Source organism: Rattus norvegicus, chromosome 3, assembly GCF_036323735.1.
Source record: "Rattus norvegicus strain BN/NHsdMcwi chromosome 3, GRCr8, whole genome shotgun sequence".
Taxonomy (NCBI): domain Eukaryota; kingdom Metazoa; phylum Chordata; class Mammalia; order Rodentia; family Muridae; genus Rattus; species Rattus norvegicus.
In genome coordinates this window covers 79,124,733-79,148,323 of record NC_086021.1, presented here as the reverse complement: position 1 = coordinate 79,148,323, position 23,591 = coordinate 79,124,733, and the positions used below count along the sequence as shown (strand labels likewise).

Sequence of the window (23,591 nt, the reverse complement as noted above, 5' to 3'; positions counted from 1 at the left end):
TTACTATGTTTAGGTATGGGCCTTGAATTCCTGGTTTGTTTGTTTCAAGATTTTTATCATGAAGGAGTGTTGAATTTTGTCAAATAGGTTCTCAGCATCTAATGAGATGGTCATGTGGTTTTTTCCCTTGAGTTTGTTTAGATAGTATATTACATTGATGGATTTCCGTATATTGAACCATCCTTGCATCCCTGGGATGAAGCCTACTTGATTATGGTGAATTATTGTTTTAATGTGTTGTTGGATTTCGTTTGAGAGAATTTTATTGAGTATTTTTCCATTAGTGTTCATGAGGGAAATTGGTCTGAAGTTCTCTTTCTTTGTAAGGTTTTTGTGTGGTTTAGGTATAAGAGTAATTGTGGCTTCAAAGAATGAATTGGGTAGTATTACTTCTGTTTCTATTTTGTGGAATAGTTTGAAAAGTATTAAGTCTTCTTTGAAGGTCTGATAGAATTCTGCACTAAACCCATCTGGTCCTGGACTTTTTTTGGTTGGGAGACTTTAAGTAACTGCTTCTATTTCTTCAGGAGTTATGGGGTTGTTTAGATGGTTTCTCTGATCCTGACTCAACTTTGGTACCTGGTATCTGTCTAGAAAATTGTATATTTCTTCCAGATTTCCCAGTTTTGTTGAGTATAGGCTTTTGTGGTAGGATCTGATGGTTGGTTGGTTTGTTTGTTTGTTTGTTTGTTTGTTTTTATTTCCTCAGTTTCTGTTATATCTTCCTTTACATTTCTGATCTTGTCAATTCGGATACACTCTCTGTGCCCTCTAAACAGAGACACAGTGAAACTAACAGAAGTTATGAACCAAATGGATTTAACAGATATTTATAGAACAGTTCATCCTAAAACAAAAGAATATACCTTCTTCTCAACACCTCATGGTACCTTCTCTAAAACTGACCATATAATTGGTCACAAAACAGGAGATTGAAATAATGCCATGCATTCTATCAGATCACCATGGTTTTCAATAACAACAAAAACAACAGAAAGCCCACATACATATGGAAGCTGAACAAGGCTCACTCAATGACAACTTGGTCAAGGAAGAAATAAAGAAAGAAATTAAAGAGTTTTTAGAATTTAATGAAAATGAAGGCACAACATACACAAACTTATGGACTACAATGAAAACAGTCCTAGGAAGAAAACTCAGCTCTGAGTGCCTCCAAAAATAAACTGGAGAGGGCATACACTGACAGCTTGACAGCATAACTGAAAGCTCTAGAACAAAAAGCAGATACACCCATGAAGAGTAGATAGCAGGAAATAATCAAACTCAGAGCTGAAATCAACCAAGTAGAAACAAAAAGAACTATACAAAAAAATCAACAAAACCAGGAGCTGGTTCATTGAGAAAAATCAACAAGACAGATAAACCCTTAGCCTAGGGTTTGTTTTCAAGATGTTTCTGTGTAGCCTTGGCTGTCCTGGAACTCACTCTGTAGACCAGGTTGGCCTCGAACTCAGAGATCCTCCTGCTTCTGCCTCACAAGTGCTAGGATTAAAGGTGTGCACCACCAAGCCCTTCTGAAACTAACTTTTCAAGGACCAGAGAGGCCAGTGAGTTGACTCAATAAGGAAGTGCTTGCCTTCAAACCTGATACCCTCAGTTTGATCCCTGAGGTCTACCTGCATAGTAAGACAGAGCAGCTCTGACCTCCACACATGCATATGTGCACACAAAGACAATAAATAAATGTAATGTTTTTAAAGCATAAATTTCAGTGTCCACTTTAGTATGCTTCTTGGAGTTGAAAAGACTTAACAAACAGTTCTATCATTCCATCTGAAGAAGGTTGCCATCGTGTTCCTATCCCAGTATACAGAAGCATCTTAATTGTCAAATAATTTCCTACATTCAGAGGTAGAACTTCACATTTATGCTTTTCAAATATATGAGTTCCAGCTCACATGCCTAGATCTATGTATTGCTTTAAATAATCCTGACTCTTTACCTATCTGTAACTCTAATCTGTAACTCTACTCTTAAATTCTACTTCCTTTTCACTGCTGTAGTTGGATTTTGTTTTGGGTTTTTTGTTGTTGTTGTTGTTTGTTTGTTTGTTTTTGTTTTTGGTAGTAATACTTGCATTCAACTCTTTTAACACCTTTTTTTTTTTAAGACTTACTTATATGTTGTGCATATAGGTGTTTTGCCTGCGTGTATACGTCCACATATGTGCAGTACCCAAAGAGTCAAGAAAAGGATATGAGAATCTCTGGAACTGGAGTTACAGACCATTGTGAGCCAACTATGTAGGTGCTGGGAACTGAATTCTGATCCTCTAGAAAACTAAAACTGTGATACAGAAATAAGTAGATCCTCACAAATGTCTAAGTTTATCTAATACTTCTTAACACTAGAGAATTCTCAGAATCTATGAATTCTACAAAATTACACTAGGTCTCATGTCATTTAGGCTTAAGAGATTTGTCATTACCTCCATAAACCATAGATACTCTTTTTAATATTTTTAAATAAATTTAATTTTTCAGAATGTTTATAACTTAAAAAGGAAAAAAAACACTCCTTGGAGTAAGACGTTAATCACTTTAGAGTTCTGTTCAGGTTTAGTAAAGTGAGTTCCTCCAGAGTGACTTCTTTTAAGACTTGTGTGACAAACCAAGAAATATCTTTGCACACAGTGGGTAGCCAGTGGTTTTTCTGCAGGGGGTTTCTACTAAAAGCTGACAGAGGGCATCTTGGCAAATGTTCAGAAACCTACATAAACTTAGCTGGGCCCTGCATGGAACCTCATGTTCAGCAGAATTCTTCTGACCTGTCTGCATGCCGAGCTAATCAGCAAACACCTAATGAGCCCACACTAAAGAAACAGACCCTCTCCCTACCGACTTCATTTTCATGTGTTCTCTAGGGGTAGGAAGACAAGACTTCATGAGGACTGATGATACTGCAAAGACTACAATAATGATAATTAACTTGCTGAATTTAGAAGATTATGCTGTTAATTAGTTGCAAAATAAAGATAAGTAATACAGCAGCAGATGGTAGGATAACACCCAGGAGAAGGAGGGTTATCACTCTGATGAGCTTCTATGGCATTTGTGAAATATGGATTCGACTTGTTCGTAAATTGCTCCTAGAGCACATTATCTTTTTCTTTGAACTATGATGGAGTAGTTGGTTCCTACCGAGTTCTGACAGATGTGATAACATTTATTTTCAAGTGCTGCGTAAACATAGAACATAAATAACATGTTTTAAGCAAACACCTCTGAAGAATGCGTGTAAGACGGGTGGGTCAGTGCAACAAGCTATTCGCTCTTTAATTGGTCTAATCTGTCGCTAAGAAAAACATTAAAGTATAGCAATTGAAATTTATATCATGAAAAATTAACTGGAAACATAAACACATTTGTTTGCTTCTTAGAAATATGTTTTATTCTTTGAAACAGTGAATACCTTTACCTTAAAATTAAAACTATGTCCTGGCTTTGTTGCACATGTTGGAGATAAATCTTTAAAGTTTAAGTGAGCTTTATTTCTCTAGATTCTCACTTTTTATTTACTTATATCAGGCTTCTCTCTTGAGAGAAATGTTTATCTTACTATGGACTTAGCAATATACAAAACTTAATTGATTGAAGATGTACTTAGAATACTTAATACATGGCTAAAACGCTTATTTTTGCAAAACTCTTGTTTAAAATACTGAATTGCCAGTCAACAAAATTTTTCCTTTTATCTCTACCCTAACTCATTCAATGACTTTGAGAAGAAACTTCAGTCTTCAGGAAGTCTCTTTACTTTTAACGCGGTGATTGATTTCTCTATCTCTGCCCATCCCAGAGGTCTATGTCCATTGTATTTAGATTTGCATTAATTCTTTTAGCAAAGGTATTTGGCCTTTAAAATATCAAAAAAAAGAATATGAACAAATTTTAGATATCCTTTATCAGTTGGTATAAAAGTTTACTGACTACTTTCATCACGTTGCTTAATCTTTTTTTTTTTTTTGAGCTTTTACATGTACTTTTGTGTAATTTTAAAAATCGGCAATTCAGAACAATGTTAATTAACCCTTAAATCTCTTTCTTGTAGTTTATACCCAATGGCACACTTTATAAGTCAGATCCATTGTAATCAATGTAACAGCATGGAGCAAACATTAGTGCTTCCTCACTGGATGAGTACCGTATACCCTAGGGCAGTCAGGAGAGGATAATGAATGAATACTGATGCTGCTGTAAGTGCTCTAGATGGCAGTAACTTGCCCTACTAAAGATTATTCAAGAGAGTGATGTTTATGTACTTCAGACTCCCCTATGTGTAGTTACTGTATTTCATTAATTCTGAGTTAAGCTCTTCACTATAAAACTTTAAATGCTCTTAAATTCTATGATGTTTTCTACCTACGGACTTAAAAGTGTTTTGCCAACACAAAATCCACTAAGCTCAACCTCTGAATACATTATACATTTTATATTCCGAAATGAAGCCCCAGCATAGATGAGGTATTTTTGTTTCTGTTTTTTTCTTTTTCTTTTTTTCTTCTTTTTTTCTTTTTTTTTTTTTCCCTTTTCTTTTTTTCGGAGCTGGGGACCGAACCCAGGGCCTTGCGCTTGCTAGGCAAGCGCTCTACCACTGAGCTAAATCCCCAACCCCTTGTTTCTGTTTTGATGTGTAACATTTGTTCTCATGTTGCAAGGCATAAATCTGAAGATTGACCATCTCCCCATAGTCTTCTCTGTGGTGTTTATGTGCTGTCACCTACAATGCTGTTTTCCAGGTTTTATCTTTCTGCCTTCTGTTCTTGAGCATTTTCCTAAGTGTTCCCGTTCTGTCAGTTGCTGGTTTGGTTAGTCTTCTTTTTTTTTTTTTTTTCCGGAGCTGGGGACTGAACCCAGGGCCTTGGGCTTGCTAGGCAAGAGCTCTACCACTGAGCTAAATCCCCAACCCCTTGGTTAGTCTTCTGATTTGTTTTAATCCATCCGTTCAACATTATCCTGTCTGCTACTAGTTTTATTTTTGTGTAATTGTTATTAATGTTATTTCAATTTGCTTAAAAGAGGGAGGGGGACCAGTAATCACATCTAGATTCATGGTTTGGACATCATTTATGTACAGACTGTTAGGTCACACCAGTGCTTCAGAGTATAAACTAAACTCTCCCAATTCTTTGCCCCTATGCTGAGAACCTGCAGACCTCTGTAGCTTTTTTTTAAAAAATAGGGAAACCTGCTAATGAGGCAGCTCAGTAGATAAAGGCACCGGATACTAAACCTGACCACTTGAGTTGGAAGCCAAGGCCTCACTTACTGGAAGGAGAGAACCAACTCCCACAAGCTGTCTTCTGACCTTCGCCTGTGCTCCCATGATGTGCATGTGCATGTGCATACACACAAAGTAAACATAATTCTTTTAATAGAAAAGAAATAAGGAAACAATCATTTAAGAAATTCCTTTGTAGGTCAGCTAGTTTTTCATATTAAATTTTTTACTTCAATTCCTACAAGTACATTATCACTAATTTTCTAAATTAAGATATTTAAGATTTAAAAGGTTAATGATTTAGGTTGTAGTTTGAGAGAGTTAAATCTAAATTTGTGTCTTTGTTGTATAGGACTTAATATATTGTGTATTAAGTGAAGTGACAAGTGAAGATGCTAGAACCTTGCAAATATTGTGCTTTTGTCGTTCATAAATAAAATCAGCCAGAAAAGAGAAAGAAACACACATGATTTGGGTGATGTGGTTAAGCAGTTGTCAGTGTTAATGGTTGTTATTCTCAGTCCCCAGTGTTTTTTTATTTGAATAATTAAACTATGTAGTCTCAGGTGATATTTTCTGTTCTCTGTGTTTTCTAATAATACTAAGGATAATGCATATAACACAGTATCTGAGGTCTGTTGAGACCTAACTACCTTACTGGCTATATGAACTTGAGTTAAATGATGGTTGGTTATCTAATCTGTAAAAGTGGGACTGGTATCCAATTAAAGAGGAAAGCCTAGTAAAATACATATATAATGATCTCAGGTGAATTCTGGTGACATTTTTATGTATCTGGTTTTTTGTTTTGTTTTGTTTTTGTTTCTTTTTTTGGATTATGGACCATATATAATGATGAAATTGCTAAATTTTGGATTTTTGTAGAATTTTATAAGTTGTACTAGTTGGAATAATTGAAGGATAATTGAATTATCTAGGAACTTTTTTGAAAAGCTTTTCTTGAGCAACTATGCTTGGCTCCTCAGAGAGCAGTGAGTAATAGTTACCAGTGATCTATTTAACATTTAACATCCATAGTTAAATTTACATCTAGCAAGTTTGTAAAGCACTAGATCAACTACCTGACTCTTACACACAAACAGGTCCACATGTGTATAAATAACGCTTTTTCTCCAGATACATACCTTAAATTTCTTCAGAAAAATGTAGAAGCTAAAGTGGCACTCAGTGGTAGAATAGACATGTAGCACTCATAAAGCTCTGATTCATGTTTGGTGGATGGATAATAAAAATATCTGATTCAGATATTTGGAGCATATCTAGATTTCAGTTATTCAGAATAATGTCAGCAAAAATGGCTACAAATCTCTAAGATCACTGCAGTCCCATCATTAATCATGTTTCTATTAATCAGTGAACTAGTTGCTTTAAAAAAAAAAGATACAGAGAAGTACACAATAAGCTTTAAAGAGCTTATTATCTGATTAGTAGATAAAGTGATGGCATACAACTAATTATAGAATAAACTTCATTCAAGTTTCTTTGATTCATTCATTCATTCATTGGTGGAGGGGTTGGGGAGAGAGAAAGGGTCTCACTTATGTAGCTCTGGCTGACTCGGAGTTCCCTGTAAAGAATAGAATAGACTGGCCTTGAGCTCAAGAATTTAACTGTCTCTCCCTCTCCCTAGTGATAGGAAAGGCGTGTACTACCAAGCCCAGTTCAAGAATGTATCAGTAATATCTAAAGCATCATGCTAACACTGGACTTGTCATACTGTCAAAGTTCCTGAGGTCTAATGCAGTTGCTGGCAAAATATAAGTAGAACAGATAGATCTTCCAGGGTTAGAGAGATGGCTCTTGTAAAGGACCTGGATTGGTTTCCATCAACCACATGGTAGCTCACAACCAGCCTCCCATAACTCCATTCCAGGAGATCCAATGCCCTCTTCCGTCCTTCATGAGTACTAGGCATACAACATGTACATACCTACATACAGACACTGACACACACACACACACACACACACACCACACACATACACACACAAGTAAGTTCTAAAGGGTAGAGGAAAAGGGGAGGACCATAGACTTAAATATTAAAAGTTCTTCAGTATGACAGATTCTAATAGTAGTGGCCTAAAAAGGCAACATCAGAGTGCTATGATGGCTCATCTGGTAAAAGTGCTTTCAACTCTGGAATCCGTGGTGGAAGGAGGGAACCTGCTCCTAAAAGTTGTTCTCTGAGTGCATGGCGTATATATACACATGCACATAAATAGATTACGTTTCAAACTGGGACATGAGTTATCATCCAGGTAAACATTAAAAACCTGAAAGCAGATATCAAATAAGACCCAAGTCTGGATCTTAGAATCTGGGCAAAGCCTGATAAGAGGTGTGGGCTTAGGGTAGGAGAGGGTAGGTCAAAACATACCTAATAGGGGTTTGGGGATTTGGCTCAGAGGTAGAGCGCTTGCCTAGCAACCTCAAGGCCCTGGGTTCGGTCCCCAGCTCCGAAAAAAAAAAGGGAAAAAAAAAAAAACATACCTAATAGTTAACATTACATTTTTTAGTTTAACAAGGCTGGCTATGGTCAGATACTGTATTTTCATTTTTTAGGTTTTCTTACAATTAAATACAACAAAGTATAAAGTCCTACAGTTGTACCAGATTGTATGTCAGAGAAGCTTTGCAAAATCCCGGGTTGTCATCTTGATGTTTATTGTAGTCCAGGGAGTAAGGAAATGAATGCGATATAAAAGCCAGTGTATTCATGTGTTCCTTGTCAAACACTGTCTTTGGGTTAAACAAAGAGTATGTCGAGAGTTAGATTTGCATATAACATAGGAACCATTTTTTAAAATGGTGTTTGCATTTCAGAGATTAAAAGCTGCTTTGACCCAGCAACACCCTCCAGTTACCAATGGTGATACTGTAAAAGGCCACGGCAGTGGATTGGTTAGGGCCCAGTCAGAAGAGTCTCGTCCACAGTCCTTGCAGCAGCCAGCCACGTCCACTACAGAGACTCCGGTACGTGTGTTGCTTTCACCGTTCACCATTCTGGTCATCCTTAAAAAGAAAATACAGTACAGCTTAGTGACTTCTTTATATAATTATAGTCTATAAGCTTATGAGTAGAGTATAAATATAGCCATCTTAATTTGATATTTGTTTTGTGTTGATAAAGAATAATTTTTCAAGTTTATCCTTTGGATCACATGCTAGTAGTCAGAAGGTCTCGTTCCTCAGCATCATATCCAAGAGGTTTATTTGATTTTATTTTGTTTTGTCTCCCACACTGTGACAGTCTGTGGCATGGTTTGGGATTTGTAAGACTAAGAGGGCACCTAACATTGGACAGTTCTATTATGCAGTCTGATTAATGACTAAAGATTTATATCCTGGGCTGAATAAACTGGTCCATTAATGAAAAGCCAAAGGCCCCTATGGGGCTCTCCACACCTGGAAAATAAATATTGTAGAAATAACTATTTTAATGCAACTGGCATATTTAATATTTTTTACTTCAAAATAGAATTGAAAAAAGTTATAAATTTATAGTGACTGGTTTTCAAAGAATTAATGATATAAAATCAGTTAAAAATAGCATTTGTAAAAATAGTTTATCAAAATACACATAATTTTTTTTCTTTTATTGTCTAGCTGTGGGTTTCTGTAGTTTTTCCCATATGCTGCTGAAGGAATTTTGTCTGATAATGGCTGAAAAAGGCATGGATCTATGAGTATAGTAGAATTTCTTTAGCAAGACACTAAAAAATACATTTTAAGGAAGTCATTGACTATATATTGCATTGAGCATTTCACTATCACATAGTTATTGAAAAGGGATTCAGCCATAGGGTGAATTTTGTTCCACAGTGCTGATGTCATCAAGGCATACAACATAAAGTTAGCAACCCTCCCTTTTATACTGTGTCTTGCCCCTGTTAATTTACTTACTGCACACTCACACGTAAGCTCTCCATATTGTCACAGGCGTCTCCAGCTCACACAACTCCACAGACCCAAAATACAAGTGGCCGTCGAAGAAGAGCAGCTAATGAAGATCCTGATGAGAAAAGGAGGAAGTTTCTAGAACGAAATAGAGCAGCAGCTTCAAGATGCCGTCAAAAAAGGAAAGTATGGGTTCAGTCCTTAGAGAAGAAAGCAGAAGACTTGAGCTCACTAAATGGCCAGCTGCAGGTATGGGCGTAAATGCAGTTTACTTCTATTGATTAGTTAGGAACACAGTTTTTTGGGTTTTTTGTTTTGTTTTGTTTTGTTTTTTTCTTTTTGGCTTAGTTGTTTGGTTTGGTTTGGTTTTGTATGTGTGGCTTTTTAAGTCAAGGTTTCGCTATTTAGCCCTGCTGTCCTGGAACTCCCTCTATAGACCTGGCTGGCCTCCAACTCAGAGAGCCTCCTGCCTCTGCCTCCTGAATGCTGGGTTTAAAGGTGTGCACCACTACCTCTGGCTAGGAACATAGTTTTTACATTTCTCTCTACATGATCCTGCAAATACTTTAGGACATGATATATGCAGCATGTATGTGGACTCGGTGGTAAGCCATGGTTTCCTAAACTTTGTGAATTCTGACCTGAAGTATTACTAAGCTTTCAGCCCAGGCACAATGAAGAAATTTTATCTGTAACTGTTTATTTGTGTGGTACACAAATACTGTAATTACCTTGCTTGAACTTTATAAAGTTGTTATTTTAGGTTTATTAACCACAAAGTTGTTCAGTGGCAGTTTTTACATTCTTTCTTTGAATTACAGTTCTATTGTTCTTTCTTTTTTTTATTTTATCTTAAGTAACTAGTGCATATGAAAGGTGCCAGATTGACAAGCTTTGGAAACTGAAGGCTTCTAATTATCCACAGGACAGATACTGTTCGGCCAAGTGCCATAACAAATTATTTTATACTGCCCTGCTGATGTGCCTCAAATACATTTCTTAGGATCTCATGTGTTATAAAGATTTTAAGGCTCTCCATTTAGCTGTTTGGTAAGTGTCTTAGGGTTTCTATTCCTACACAAAACATCATGACTGAGAAGCAAGCTGGTGAGGAAAGGGTTTATCCAGCTTACACTTCCACATTGCTGTTCATCACCAAAGGAAGTCAGGACTGGAACTCAAGCAGGTCAGGAAGCAGGAACTGATGCAGAGGCCATGGAGGGATGCTGCTTACTGACTTGCTTCCTCTTGCTTGCTCAGCTTGCTCTCTTATAGAACCCAAGACCACCAGCCTAGGAATGGCACCACCCGCAATGGGCTGGGCCCGCCCCCCTTGGTCACTAGTTGAGAAAATGCCTTACAGCTGGGTCTCATGGAGGCGTTTCCTCAACTGAGGCTTCTTTCTCTGTGATAACTTCAGCTTGTGTCAAGTCAACACATAAAATCAGCCACTACAGTAAAATTTGCAATAAAAGTATCAGTACCAAATGTGTTTCTCTCCTTCCTTCCTTCTTTCTTTCCTTTATCGCTTTCATTCTTTCTTTGTTTTTGTCATTTTGCTTTTGATATTGTGAATATTCTTCAGTAGTATCTTTTGAACTAACAATTAACTAGAAATTAATGTTAATAAATTATAGTTGTATATTATAGGTCAAGTTTTTGTTTGTTTAACACCAGGACTAGAAGTTAGGGCTGCAATATTCTACTACATTGCCTCCTTTATTATTTTGAAGTTTTAGCATAGGGAGCTAAATTGCCCAAACTTGCTTAAACTCAAGATCTTCTGGTCTCAGCTTTCCAAGTAGCTGGTGTTGTAAATATATGAATAGATCAATCTTTTGAATTATCCATTCCCTGTTTTAAGTGACTCTTCCTATATAAATACAACTTACAGTAAGAGGGACAACTTGCTTCTTAAACCTATGTTAAAGGTGCCACAAATAAAATTGTTTAAATTGTGTCCTGTATAACACTTACCCAAACTAAATTTTATAACAATAAAATTTTCCTATGTGAGACAGACAGACATCCTTAAAAGCCTTTGTTGCATTTTGTATATTGATTTGGTTATTTTAAGACAAACTGATTGCCTCTTAAAAAACTTATTTTAGCCACCTCTAACTTGTAATTTGAAAAAAGATTAATCATGACTTACTAAACAGCATAAACTCCAAATATATACTAGAATTTAGTAAGAAATATCATTATCCTGACAAATGAATTTACTAAAAAATAGTTTCTTAGAGTAGATTTCATTTCTCTTTTAAGTAAAAATGAAACATTATACATACACTGATGTACATGTAGACCATGAAAACTATTCTTTGCCAAACCTAATTAAAATATCAATCACTATTATTTACATTATCAGATACTCATGCTAAATGAATTAAATATATCTTTTTATTGTTCTTAAAACTTTTTAAAAGTTTTTTGAAATTATAATTTACATACGTATCTCTCCCCCTTTACTCCCTCCAAACTCAGAATATACTCCTTCCACTCTCCTTCAAATTCATGACCTTGTTTTTTGTTTCAACAAATTATTACTTCATACACACACACACACACACACACACACACACACACACACACATACTAAATATAACCTGTTGAGTCTATATAATGCTGTGTGCATGCTTTGAGACTGACTTTTTTGACACTAGACAACCAACTGGTATATTCTTCCCTGGGGGGCACCACCTGTCCCATTCCCAGTTTACCTCAGGTACCTGTAGTTCTCAGTGTGCGGTTGCAGCACTGTGGTCTCTCCAGTGTCCAGTTTGGCATGTTCATTGGTGTCATTCTTGTTCAGTCACATTTGGATAAAATCATGTTGTTGAGACTTTATGAATGAGAGAAGGGATTAGTAGGGTACAGGTGATCTGTCTGATCAGGGAAATAGAAAAGGGAGGGGCTCCTCAAGGAGAGGCAGAGAGGTTAATACAGAAGAAGGGGTGGAGACAAGTGGTCTGATAGGGGAAGTGGAAAGGTCAGTACAAAAAAGAGAGAAGTGGGGTTGGGGATTTAGCTCAGTGGTAGAGCGCTTGCCTGGCAAGCACAAGGCCCTGGGTTCGGTCCTCAGCTCCGAAAAAAAAACAAACAAACAAACAAACAAAAACAAAAAAAAGAGAGAAATGGGTAAAATAACATGGATGTCTGAAAAAGCCACAAGGAATCATACTATTATGATTCAAAATACAACTTAAAAACTATAATATTCCATGTATGAATATACATAAAACTTTTTTCATCTGAATGGAAAAAGCCACCAGGAGTCATACTACTATTTTCAAAGTATAATTTGAAAATTTGTAATAATCCATGTATGAATATACATACACTTTTAATGACCCTTTCTCATCTGGGCAGATGAAGATTTCTTCCAAGAACCAAAGACCACCTAACAAAGCCTCCAATACCAGACATGTGATACTCTTTTTAGTTGTTGTCCAAGAGACTCACAAAACATAGTCTATTACTGTTGCCCTTGATAACCCCCAGAGGTAGAAGGTAAGTTTATATTGCTAAGTTACCATGCACTCTGGAAGTAGGGCTTAGGGGCTAGAGAGATGGATGAGTGGTTAAGAACACTGACTACTCTTACAGAGTAGTTCAGTTCCTGAGTTCAATTCCCAGCAACCATATAGTGGCTCACAACCATCTGTAATGGGATCTGATGCCCTCTTCTGGTGTGTTGGAAGACAGCTACAGAGTACATATAAAGATAGATAGATAGATAGATAGATAGATAGATAGATAGATAGATAGATAGATAGATAGATAGATAGGAACAAAAAGAAGAAGAAGAAGTAGGTCCCAGAGATCCCTCAGCTTGGACTGACCAAATGTCCCTTCCAGGAAGACTTGCTTTCCTATCAGAAGTTGCCATGCATCTTTCCAAAGGAGGGAGGTAACCAACAATCTTACCCAGCTGTGATACCTATGAAGCATAGCATGACACAATAACCCTGATGATGCAGTAGTGGCATGCATACTTTGGTAGTAACCAACAGCTCTCTCATTGGACTTAAGACTTAATACCCACTCAGACCAAGAGGTGCTGGAAACCTAGCTTGGAGCTAGTGAAGTCATGGTTGTTGGAAAGGAATCTACAACCACCTTTTTTTTTTTTAATGTGGTTTGTTGTTGTGCCTGAATTGAATATACTATGTGAGAGTGTTAGATCACTCTGGACTTGGGGTTATAGACAGTTGTGAGCTGCTATGGGGTTGCTGAGAATAGAGCCCTTGTCCTCTGAAAGAACAGCCAGTGCTCTTAACTACCAAGCCATCTCTCCAGCCCTTATCATCTATTCAGAAGTACAGTAGTCTAAGGATACTTTAACCTTTTACTGTTTAGGGATATGCTATCATAGTTCTGTGCTTTACTACAGTGTAGTTAGTATTGTTGGGCTGTAGAAAACTATTTGCACACACTTGATTTCTAGATTGCTTGACGTTTGCTCATGTTTTTGTTTTTAGGAGAGCCTAAAGACTAATCTGCTAGAAATATTTCACATTCGGCATTCTGGTTTAAGAGATAGAGGTTAGGTTTGGTGATGCACACTGAAATAATCCCAGCACTTGGGCCTAGGGCAGGAGGATTGCTACAGTTTAGAGGCAACCCTGGGACACACTGATACCCTGTCTCAGAAAGTGAGATGTTAGTGGCGTATGTGCTTGCAATTTTATGTATACCAGTTTATTAAATATTCTCATTTATTAATATGGGGTTGATGGATGAAACCTAGATTAGTTATAGTTAATGTAAATCTAAATGAGAAAAAAATATAGTAAATTTTTTAATGTTAGTAATTTATTAAGTCCATATTATTTATTAACTCATGAGTGTTGGTGATCACTAATTTCTAATTAATTTCTAATTAGGTTTATTCAATTTGAAATTTTGGTGTGGAACTTTGTAAATTAATGCATCCTAAACAAAGGCTAAAATAGTCATTCTGTTGTAAGGAATAAAACAGGGCACCACTGGTATAACATTTAAATTTAGATGCATATATCACAGGCAACAAATGCATTTAACAATGCATGCTCTTTCATTGGTTCTGGTGCCTGGCATAGTGCTCAACAGTAGTACGTATAAAGATCCATAATTCCTGAATAAGTGTAATTTCTTTTTTCTAAAGTATAAACTTGCATAATTACATTTCCAGGATGAATTTTTTCATTTTTAAAAGGTGAATGGAATCAATGAAAATTCATTCTGATTGCTGATGTTTATAAGTTTTCAAATAATCAAAAGAACATATAATACATGTAGAGTGAAGCCCTTCAGTGAGTAATATAGTGCATATGCTTCCCATGGCAAACAGCCAGGCTACCCACTTATGGCGTTCGTGTGATTTTAGTTTTTTAAAAACTTATGTAAATGCTAAAACATAAACCATTGTATACTGATTAAATTTATTTAAACAGCATATGTCCCTTATTGTTCTGCCAAAGAGATCCAGTTCTCATACCTTACACCTTGCTTTCTTTAAATATGTTTCTGTCTAATGCTGGTAAGGCATATGAGTTGTTTCTTCTCCAGAGCGAAGTCACCCTGCTGAGAAATGAAGTGGCACAGCTGAAACAGCTTCTTCTGGCTCATAAAGATTGCCCTGTAACCGCCATGCAGAAGAAGTCTGGCTATCATAGTGAGTAATGTTCCATTACCTACAGCTGTAGGCTACATCAGTGACAGACGGCCAGAGTGAGGAGCAGAGCGACCAGAAAAACAGTGCAAGCTGCAGTTCTAGTACTTAAGATTAAGTATCAGAATTTCTGCAGGGTTATTATAGTCTGGGATAGGAAGAAAAGTTTTCCTACTTCTACCTTTTTCCCCTAGGTTAGCTAAACATTTTTAAGTACACTGTTTGCTGTCAGTGATTATTTACCATCACAGGATAACACTTTGTCTTGGATTAACAGAGCCAAACAGTTTTTCTTTTCCCGCCCCCATTTAGTACTAATGAGAATTTTTTAAATCAACTATCTTCATCCAACCATATACTATCTATTTCTAGTTTCATATCTTACTCCTTTTTAGATAATGTCAGCATTGGACAGTATTTGTGTGATTACGAGTTTTTATGTGGTACTGTCACAGTCATAAAAATGCTAAAACAGAACTATATTGAAATGATTTGCTTATAAATTCCCTTCTGAATGCTTTCCTCTCCTAAATTGAGATTCTTCTGTTTTCAGCTTTGTAGAGGTTAATTGTGCTTTTTCATTTCTCTGATGTCCTTCTTGACAGGATGCACAGTTTTGGAACCAGCTGTTACTCCTGAGTAAATGGCCAATTTTGTCCGCCTCACACAGGTTCCTAACAAGTAACAGAGCTGCGGATACATTCATAATACATAACCCGCACCCTTTCTTTCATTTTTATGATTTAGTGATATTTCAGGATATTTGTAAATGTGAAGATTGTTTCAACCATATGTATCCACTTCATTTTAATTTGCCAATGTCAGTAATTCAAAAGAAGGAAACATTTTGTGTAGGATGCAAACAGTTCCTCAGGTACTCACAATAAAACTTAATGGACTACTTTACTTGTAGTCCATTGTAAGCAGTTTCATCAAAATGAGCAATATTTTTTAATTTAAACATAGACATAGCTACTCTCAATTGCCATATATATTTAGAATACTGATTTTTGTCTGTTTTGAGCATATAAGTCTCTATTATTGGATATCTAGTCATTTTGACAGGACAGTGAAACACAGTGGAGTAAATTGGAGCAATATGGAAATATGTTTAGGACTTGTATTAACAGTAATTGCTTAGGGATTAGGCCACTATGGTTCCCAGCTGACTTAGCTTAATTTCCTGTAGATGCTACTGAGTTCAACATTATGCATACATGATTTTCTTCAACAAGAAAGCTGTATTGGATTCTGATGCCTTAAAAGGAAATATATGATGATTTTGTAAAATTAGAAGAAAATTAACTCATTGTATCTAACTGAAAATCTACAGTTTTAAAATCTTTTTATTACTGATTGGATAATCCTAACTTTTAATTATGCAGGCAATATATGTAAACCAGTGATTAATTATTGTTTTATATAATTTTAAGCATACAGAAGTGTTAATGTATCTATTGTTGAATAGGTTAAAACCTACATTCACAAATTCTTAGTAAACTTCTCTTGTGAAAATGCAAGAAATAGAAATTTTTTGTTTGGAAGGTAGTTGCATTTGGTTTTCTCCTTCCTGTTTTTTGAAAACAGGGTGTCTTTCCTTGTTATTTGTACTCAAACATTAGAGAAGAAGAAGGGTTGAATTCTCAAACATCGGAGCTTTAAGCTCAAAGTGCTTCTCTTGAGCGCAGCATGTGTTCTCTAATGTTTTGATTATTCTGGGCATTTTCTCCCCTCAGCTACAAGAACTAGACATATGTGCAGATATAACTCATTGCAAAGTTATTTTATGTGCTTCAATTGTAATTACCTAATTTATAACTGATAGTTCTTTGTACTGCCTTCTGTTAGTCTAGATAAGCACTCTTGCAGTGTTTCATTTTGAGTCATTCTCTCCTATGTATTTTTATATTGTCTTATACTACCAGTCAGCCTTCTTGTCTGATGTTTTTCGAGAACCTAACATTCAGACAAAGGTTAGTTTGTTGTTTTTCTGAAGAATAGTAGCAAAATAAATAACAGCTTTTTAGTATTCTCTTGATTTGAACTGTCGTTGACAGTGTTTTCTTCAAATATGACATTGACATAAGGATGTTACAATACTCATTGTTGCTTAAAATATTTTTCTGGGGGTTGGGGATTTAGTTCAGTGTAGAGCGCTTGCCTAGCAAGCGCAAGGCCCTGGGTTCGGTCCCCAGCCCCGAAAAAAGAAAAAAAATATTTTTCTGATTGTATTCATTTTAGATTTTTCCCCCCAACGGACAAAGTCTTGTTTTATTTTAATAACTGATCCATGTGAGACCATAGCCAGGCCACTATGTACAGACACGAGGGAAACTTCATTTATTGGTCTCTTCCTCCTTAGACAGAGTCTTGAAGATCTCTTCCTTCTTGGCCTGGAGGCGCTCCTCCTTCCTTGGTCTTAGACCTTCGAGCCTCAGCCTGGTCAGCCCATAGCTTCTTGTAGTCCTTGTCTGCCTTCAGTTTGTGGATCTGCTCCATGAGAATCTGCTTGTTTTTTAATACATTCCCTTTGACCTTCAGGTACAGGCTGTGATACACATGGCAGTCAGTCTTCTTAGATTCCCGGTATCTCCTGAGAAGCTAGTGCAGGATCCTCATCCTTCTCATCCAGGTCAACTTCTCAGGCATCCAAGCATTGGCAGTACCCTTCCTCTTCCTTATGCCCATATGCCTGCCCATCTGTCTGGCCAAGGTGTTTTCCCAACAGCGGAGCCTAGGAATGAAGAGTCACAGGTTTCCAGATGATTAGCCCATCTTTGATCAGCTTCCTGATCTGCTGACAGGAGTTGGCGCTGGCGATTTCATTGGTCTGATTGGGATCCAACCAGACTTTTTTTTTTTTTTTACCACAGCAGAGGACACTAGAGGCAAGCGTCTTCTGTAGCCTGAACATACTCATGGCTGCAGACATAGCAGGGAAAGGCCAATTTAGATTTCTGATTGAAATTTTATTATAATTGTAGTTTGAGGTCAGATTTGATTCAGGGAAACATGTTTACACTTATAGCACATTATGGAAAAGATAGAATTTCACCTCACTAATATATTTTAAAACTGGTTTCAAAAATACATGGATGTGAGGCTGATGTATAAACTCTGTAAGAACTACCATATTTCAAAAAATTCTTAAAATGAGGGATTTTATTTATACTCGTTATAATTGCCAAGTATTTTTTTCCCTCCACAAGATACCCACTGTCCGTCCTCTACATAAGAAATCATGGAGTAATCAGTAAGTATCTGGCCATCAGTAACTAGACTGACTACCCTCACATTACTAGAAAGCCTGCATACTTTCTAAATACTTAGCTAAAACTTATTTTTAGTGCCAGGTAAACAAGTCACATAGAAAAGAAAACATTCAAGTTGAACATGTCATTACACACCTGTAATCCCAGCACCTAGGAGGCTGAGGCAAGATGAGTGGCCATGAGTTTTAGACCATCCTGTGCTACACAGTAAGACCCTGTTTCAAAACCTAAAAGAAGGAAGAGAAATAAGAGTATCTAGTAAATGGTATTTAATTTTGAGTGGCAGCAAACAAAACTAAGCTGTATCATTTAGGGATTATATACCACTTTGGTAAATGCAAACACATGAGGGTCAGAATAAAGAAATGTCCAAAGAGTAACTGCATGTGAAGAAGGAAAAAAGTATCATTGACAGTGTCTTCAGTGGATTTGAACGCTGGGCCCACACTGTGTATGTTATCATGATGCCTAGAACTTGAAGATTTAGAAAATATTTATCTCTGTTGAGCATCAGTTTTTTTACCAAATAAAATTCTAATCTACTAAAATAAAGATAAGAGTTTTTTTTTGTTCAGGTCTAAATATTGTAGATTTGTTTCCATAAATACTGAAGATCTCTTCAGTTTCAATATCTGAAGTTTCGTATGAATATATATTTGAATAGCTCTAACAGCTGGTGACATTTAGTCTTTGAATATTACTTATTCTCATGTGAATGCATCATTAGATTCAGGTGTCATAATCATGACTGCAGTAGATGGAAATTCAGGCAGAAAAAAATACAGTTATGGTAAATGCAGAGGGAATAATTAAAATATAATTTGTATATAAGATTCATTTTGTTTAAGACAAAATGGTTATAAATGGTTTTTTATAGGGCTGGGGATTTAGCTCAGTGGTAGAGCGCTTACCTAGGAAGCGCAAGGCCCTGGGTTCGGTCCCCAGCTCCAAAAAAAGAGAACCAAAAAATAAATAAATAAATAAATGGGGGGCTGGGGATTTAGCTCAGTGGTAGAGCGCTTACCTAGGAAGCGCAAGGCCCTGGGTTCGGTCCCCAGCTCCGAAAAAAATAAATAAATAAATAAATAAATAAATAAATAAATAAATGAATGGTTTTTTATATTTTAACAAGAGTGACAGGTAGGCAAATAGACTGACTAGCTTTGTTAAATGTGTAGCCTAGTGCATTTTTTCTTTTTTCTTTTTTTTCGGAGCTGGGGACCAAACCCAGGGTCTTGCACTTGCTAGGCAAGCGCTCTACCACTGAGCTAAATCCCCAACCCCTGCCTAGTGCATTCTTGAGTAATTCTCTGTAAGCAGCTATATTCCAAAGGCCTACCTCATTTTCTTGCTGTATTAAGACCAGGTCTTGTTCTTGAGCTTACACTGGCCTAGAACTGTACATACCAGGTTGTCACCAGATTTGCAGTCTTTCTGTCTCTTCTCTGGGTAGTCCTGAGATTGTGGATGTGCACTGCCACCTCTTCCTGCCTCTTTTCTGTTGGTTTGTGTGTTTGTTTATTGGCAGGGTCTCATTATATTGCCCAGATTGGCCTTGCACTTAGAGATCTGCCTGTTTCTGCCTCTTGGAGTGCTGGGAAAAAGGCTTGTACTTGGCTCTGCCTGATTTTCTTTGACCCTATTTAGCAAGTATGCACACCCTGATGATCCCCTGGTGTGTAGTTGTGACTTCATTTGGCCTGTCTCAGACACAGTTGGCTACTTCCTAACTAGAGCTACTATTCAGTTTATTTCATTTGTACAGCTTGTCCCGAGTAACCACTGCTGTAAAACACCTTTCAGCTTTGTGTGTGGATTCACCTCAGTAATGCTTTTTGGTCAACTTGTATTTTTCTTTTTACCACTCAGCTGCTGATAAAGATGACAGCTCAGAAGACCTTTCCGTGCCAAGCAGCCCACATACAGAAGCGATCCAGCACAGCTCTGTCAGTACGTCCAATGGAGTCAGTTCAACATCAAAAACAGAAGCTGGAGCCACTTCAGTCCTCACCCAGATGGCGGACCAGAGCACCGAGCCTGCACTTTCACAGATTGTCATGGCTCCTTCCTCCCAGGCACAGCCCTCAGGAAGTTGATTAAAACCTGCAGTGCAACAGGTTTAGATACTGATTAGTGACTTCAAAGGGAAATCAAGGAAAGACCAGTTTGCATTTATGCGAAATCTGTGGTTGTAATTTTTTTTTTTACTTGAAGTTAAATTTGTCTCTAGAGTTGGTATAGCAGCAGTTGGTGATCAGACTGAATATGTTTTTAGTCTCTGGAAGACTGATTTTGCTTTTTTTTATACATATTGTTAAGATTTATTAATTTTCTTGTGCTCAATGTGTAAATTGTATAATTCATTGTGGTTTATTTCACTTTGATTTAGTGGTATTTTAATAAATGGGGGTGTTACTGAATCACTCTTCCCACTTCCATTTCTTTGCCCACCCCTTCACCCTGAGCTGTGATGGTAGTCTTGTTATCATTTATACCAAAGTTCTGCAGAATCCCTACTGTCTTTGTAATATGAACAAAGTTGTAAGGCACTAGGGAAGAGAAAGACAGAAAGTTCCTTTTAGTCTTTTTGCCTTTTATTTTGCACATTATGCAAAAGGAAGAATATTAGAAACACTTTTTTTTAAGTGAGTGAAAGTATGGTAAGACATTTAGTGCTTTGAGCACATTCTTAGACTAATCAAGGTCATTCATCGCCCTGCAATGTTTTTAAGATTAAGTAAACAAAAATTTTGGAATCTTGAGCATTTCAAAAATGACTTGATTTTTTAAGTCTTAAATTCAGTATTTTAAACCTGTGTTCTTGAGGCTGAAAACTATGAAATTATATAATGTATGATACAGGGTTATCAGACTAGTAATTTTTTAAATTCGCTCTTGTCATTTGGGATTTGTTTTGTCTGGGATTTTGTTGTTGTGTGTGATTTTTGTTTTGTTTTGCAGATTTCAGGTAACGAAGTGAGGAGCTTATGCATAATGAAGTGTGATGTGATTGCCAGAAAAGCCTAAAATTATGACTTAGAAATGTTAAGACTGTTTCCCCCACTGTCATACTTGTACTTGCGAGCTAACTTGTACTTATTCTTGTGAAAGCACTGTCATCTTTTAGTAGCCAATTTTGATAATGTTTCTCGTGGAAAAAAATCAGTATCTATCTTTAGAACAATGTAATTATAATGTGGGAATGTGAGTGAGAGAATGAGTGTGTGTGTGTGTATGTGTGTGTGTGTGAGCATCTTCCACTAGTTTATGCCAGCGATATTGCTTGAATGTTTAACGATGCCTTCAGTGTGATGCTGGCAATAGATGACTGCAGTTTCAGATGCCATTACTGTGCAGGCTTGGATAACTAACATTCCATGATGTAGCTTGTTCTGATGAGATGATTGTAGTTACACTTTGCTCATTATCCAGTCATCTGTGGAATACTGAGTTTTCTAATGTGCCATTATCTATTTTTATTCTGCAGTTATGTTAAAAATACAGTACAATATTTTAAATAGACTAAATTGTTAAACATAAAAATAAAAAAAAGTAGTAGATGTGTGTAAGAAAACTTTGTAAAATAGTTATGAGTCCTACCCAGTAGCAACTTCTGGCGTTCAAGCAGGATTCCATTCTGTAAATACCTGTATGTGTTTATAATAAGTTGTGTAGTCTGTCCTGCATCCATACTGCATTATTGCTATGGTGTTGGTGTCATCTCTTAAAGAGATCGACATTTCCAAAGCCTGTATGGAATGCCCTTGAGAGGGGAATACCCATCCCACATGCCTAAGTTCCAAACTGGGAAACATGCAAATCATCTAAATGACATTTCAGGACTTTTAAGTATGAAGGTAATAGGAATTTTGTTACTGGGCTTATTAAAAATGAGAGCATTTTGGTTGCCAATCCTATTTGTATCTATTACTTCACCTGATCCCATATTTAATCAGTTTTAATCACAATTTTGTCATACTTATGCTAAGGAGTTGATCTCAAAGGCACAAACATGAATTCTCCATGCAAGCTTTTTTTGTAGTTGGTCAAAGCCTCCACGTCTCACCCTCTGCACCCTCTCGACATTTTTCTTTCATCTTGCGATTTGTGCAAGCTTCGGTTCTTTGGTAACAGATTCTTGCAACTGTAAAGTAGAAGTACATAGATGTGAGAAGTCATGTTAATGACTTTACCACGGCTGACAGAGCTCTCGTTGTAAATCAGTCTGTACTCAGCAAATAAAAATCATTATTAGTTGTATAAACACACAAAAAAATTCCATTTTGAACTCCAGGATGTCACACTACTTCTGTACTTAGCATTTGAGTCCTTATATTTGCAATGTTACACAAACTGTACTATTTTCTTTTATGTACAGTTTGCATGACTAAACCATCAGAGAATAAATTCTATCTTTAAATTATGTTTATAATTTGCTTGTTTTTATCTCTTTCACAAAGGAATACCTGATGCTTTTTTCCCACTTAAGGGCATTTGATTTCCTGAGAAGAGCATGCGATTCTGTCCCTTTCTGTACATTCCTCTCCCTTGGAACACCCTTTAACCACCAACAGGCATTGCTTCTATCCTTTCTTTAGGTTCCACTGAATGCAGTAAGTGACTTTTCCATTTTATGTGGTCCATCTGGGACGCCACCCAGACTTTAACCGTGAGATCCACCACTACCCTAGAAAATATCTTAACCCATGTCCACCCACCACTGAATTAACCTCCCCTCATCTGCCCTTCTTCCACAGCCTTTCATCAGTTGGTGACCGTTCTTTCAGCTACTTAGGCCAAGACAACTATGTCACCATCGATTCGTCATTCTCACAGCCTGTGCACACCCAATCTATCAAGAAATGGTGTTTGCTCTTCCTAAATAACCCAAAATGCAGCCACTCAAGACATCTACAGTTTGAGCCTGACCCATGCTCTCATGGCTTCTCAGATTGCTGTTGTCTCGTGTCTCTTGCCTTCTACCCCTGCCATGACATCTCTAAGAGAGCAGCCAAAGTGGCACTCTCTAAATTGTCACAGACATCCTATATCCTAGATTGGATCCCCTTTTCACTCAGAGCTGCCTTCAGGCCCTAGACTGTTCCCCAGTTATGTCCTGGTACCTCAGCTGACCTCTTTCTTTCCTACAAGGTTCTCAGGAAATGAATACCTAGTGCTCCTGGTGTCATTGTTGTGTGCATTCATAAAATTGTCCAATATCCCAAACCAAATCTCTGCTTTTCTGGAACTTGCATTTTAAAGGGTGCTGGAAATTACTGGGAAACAGTAAATTATGAGGTAAGTACTGAGTGATAGCTTGGACCAGTTTTCTAAACTGCATTTGGAGTAGCATCTTAATAATAGCAATACAACTGAACCAGACAGGAAATGCAGTGAATTGTTGAGCTCGTTCAAATGTCCCCTCTCTGTTGGTGTGATAATATGACATGCCTCATGGTGACAAGCTGATGTACATCCATACATGATTTATCGCAGTGTAAAGG

General features: G+C 36.9%; 1 protein-coding gene, 1 long non-coding RNA gene and 1 pseudogene across 10 annotated transcripts in view; 1 reads left to right on the top strand and 2 right to left on the bottom strand.

Annotated features, from left to right (window-relative positions):
• Positions 1-22,510, top strand: part of Atf2 (activating transcription factor 2) — a 77,083-nt gene extending 54,573 nt beyond the window's left edge. For 8 of the 9 annotated variants that reach the window (XM_063284626.1, XM_063284629.1, XM_039105916.2 and 5 more), the window contains 4 exons: positions 8,086-8,235; positions 9,202-9,408; positions 14,713-14,818; positions 19,957-22,510. In XM_063284626.1, the coding sequence (XP_063140696.1) occupies positions 8,086-8,235; positions 9,202-9,408; positions 14,713-14,818; positions 19,957-20,183 (690 nt within the window). In that variant the 3' untranslated portion in view covers positions 20,184-22,510. The remainder of the gene's footprint in view (positions 1-8,085; positions 8,236-9,201; positions 9,409-14,712; positions 14,819-19,956) is intronic. The other variant, NM_031018.2, reaches the window with a different exon arrangement.
• Positions 7,911-9,292, bottom strand: LOC134486116 (uncharacterized). The gene is made up of 2 exons (XR_010064832.1): positions 9,166-9,292; positions 7,911-8,274 (listed from the first exon to the last, which is right to left on the bottom strand). It is a non-coding gene; the product is annotated as an uncharacterized LOC134486116 (long non-coding RNA).
• On the bottom strand, positions 17,152-19,963 carry Rpl19-ps5 (ribosomal protein L19, pseudogene 5; annotated as a pseudogene).
• Positions 22,511-23,591: the final 1,081 nt, after the last annotated feature.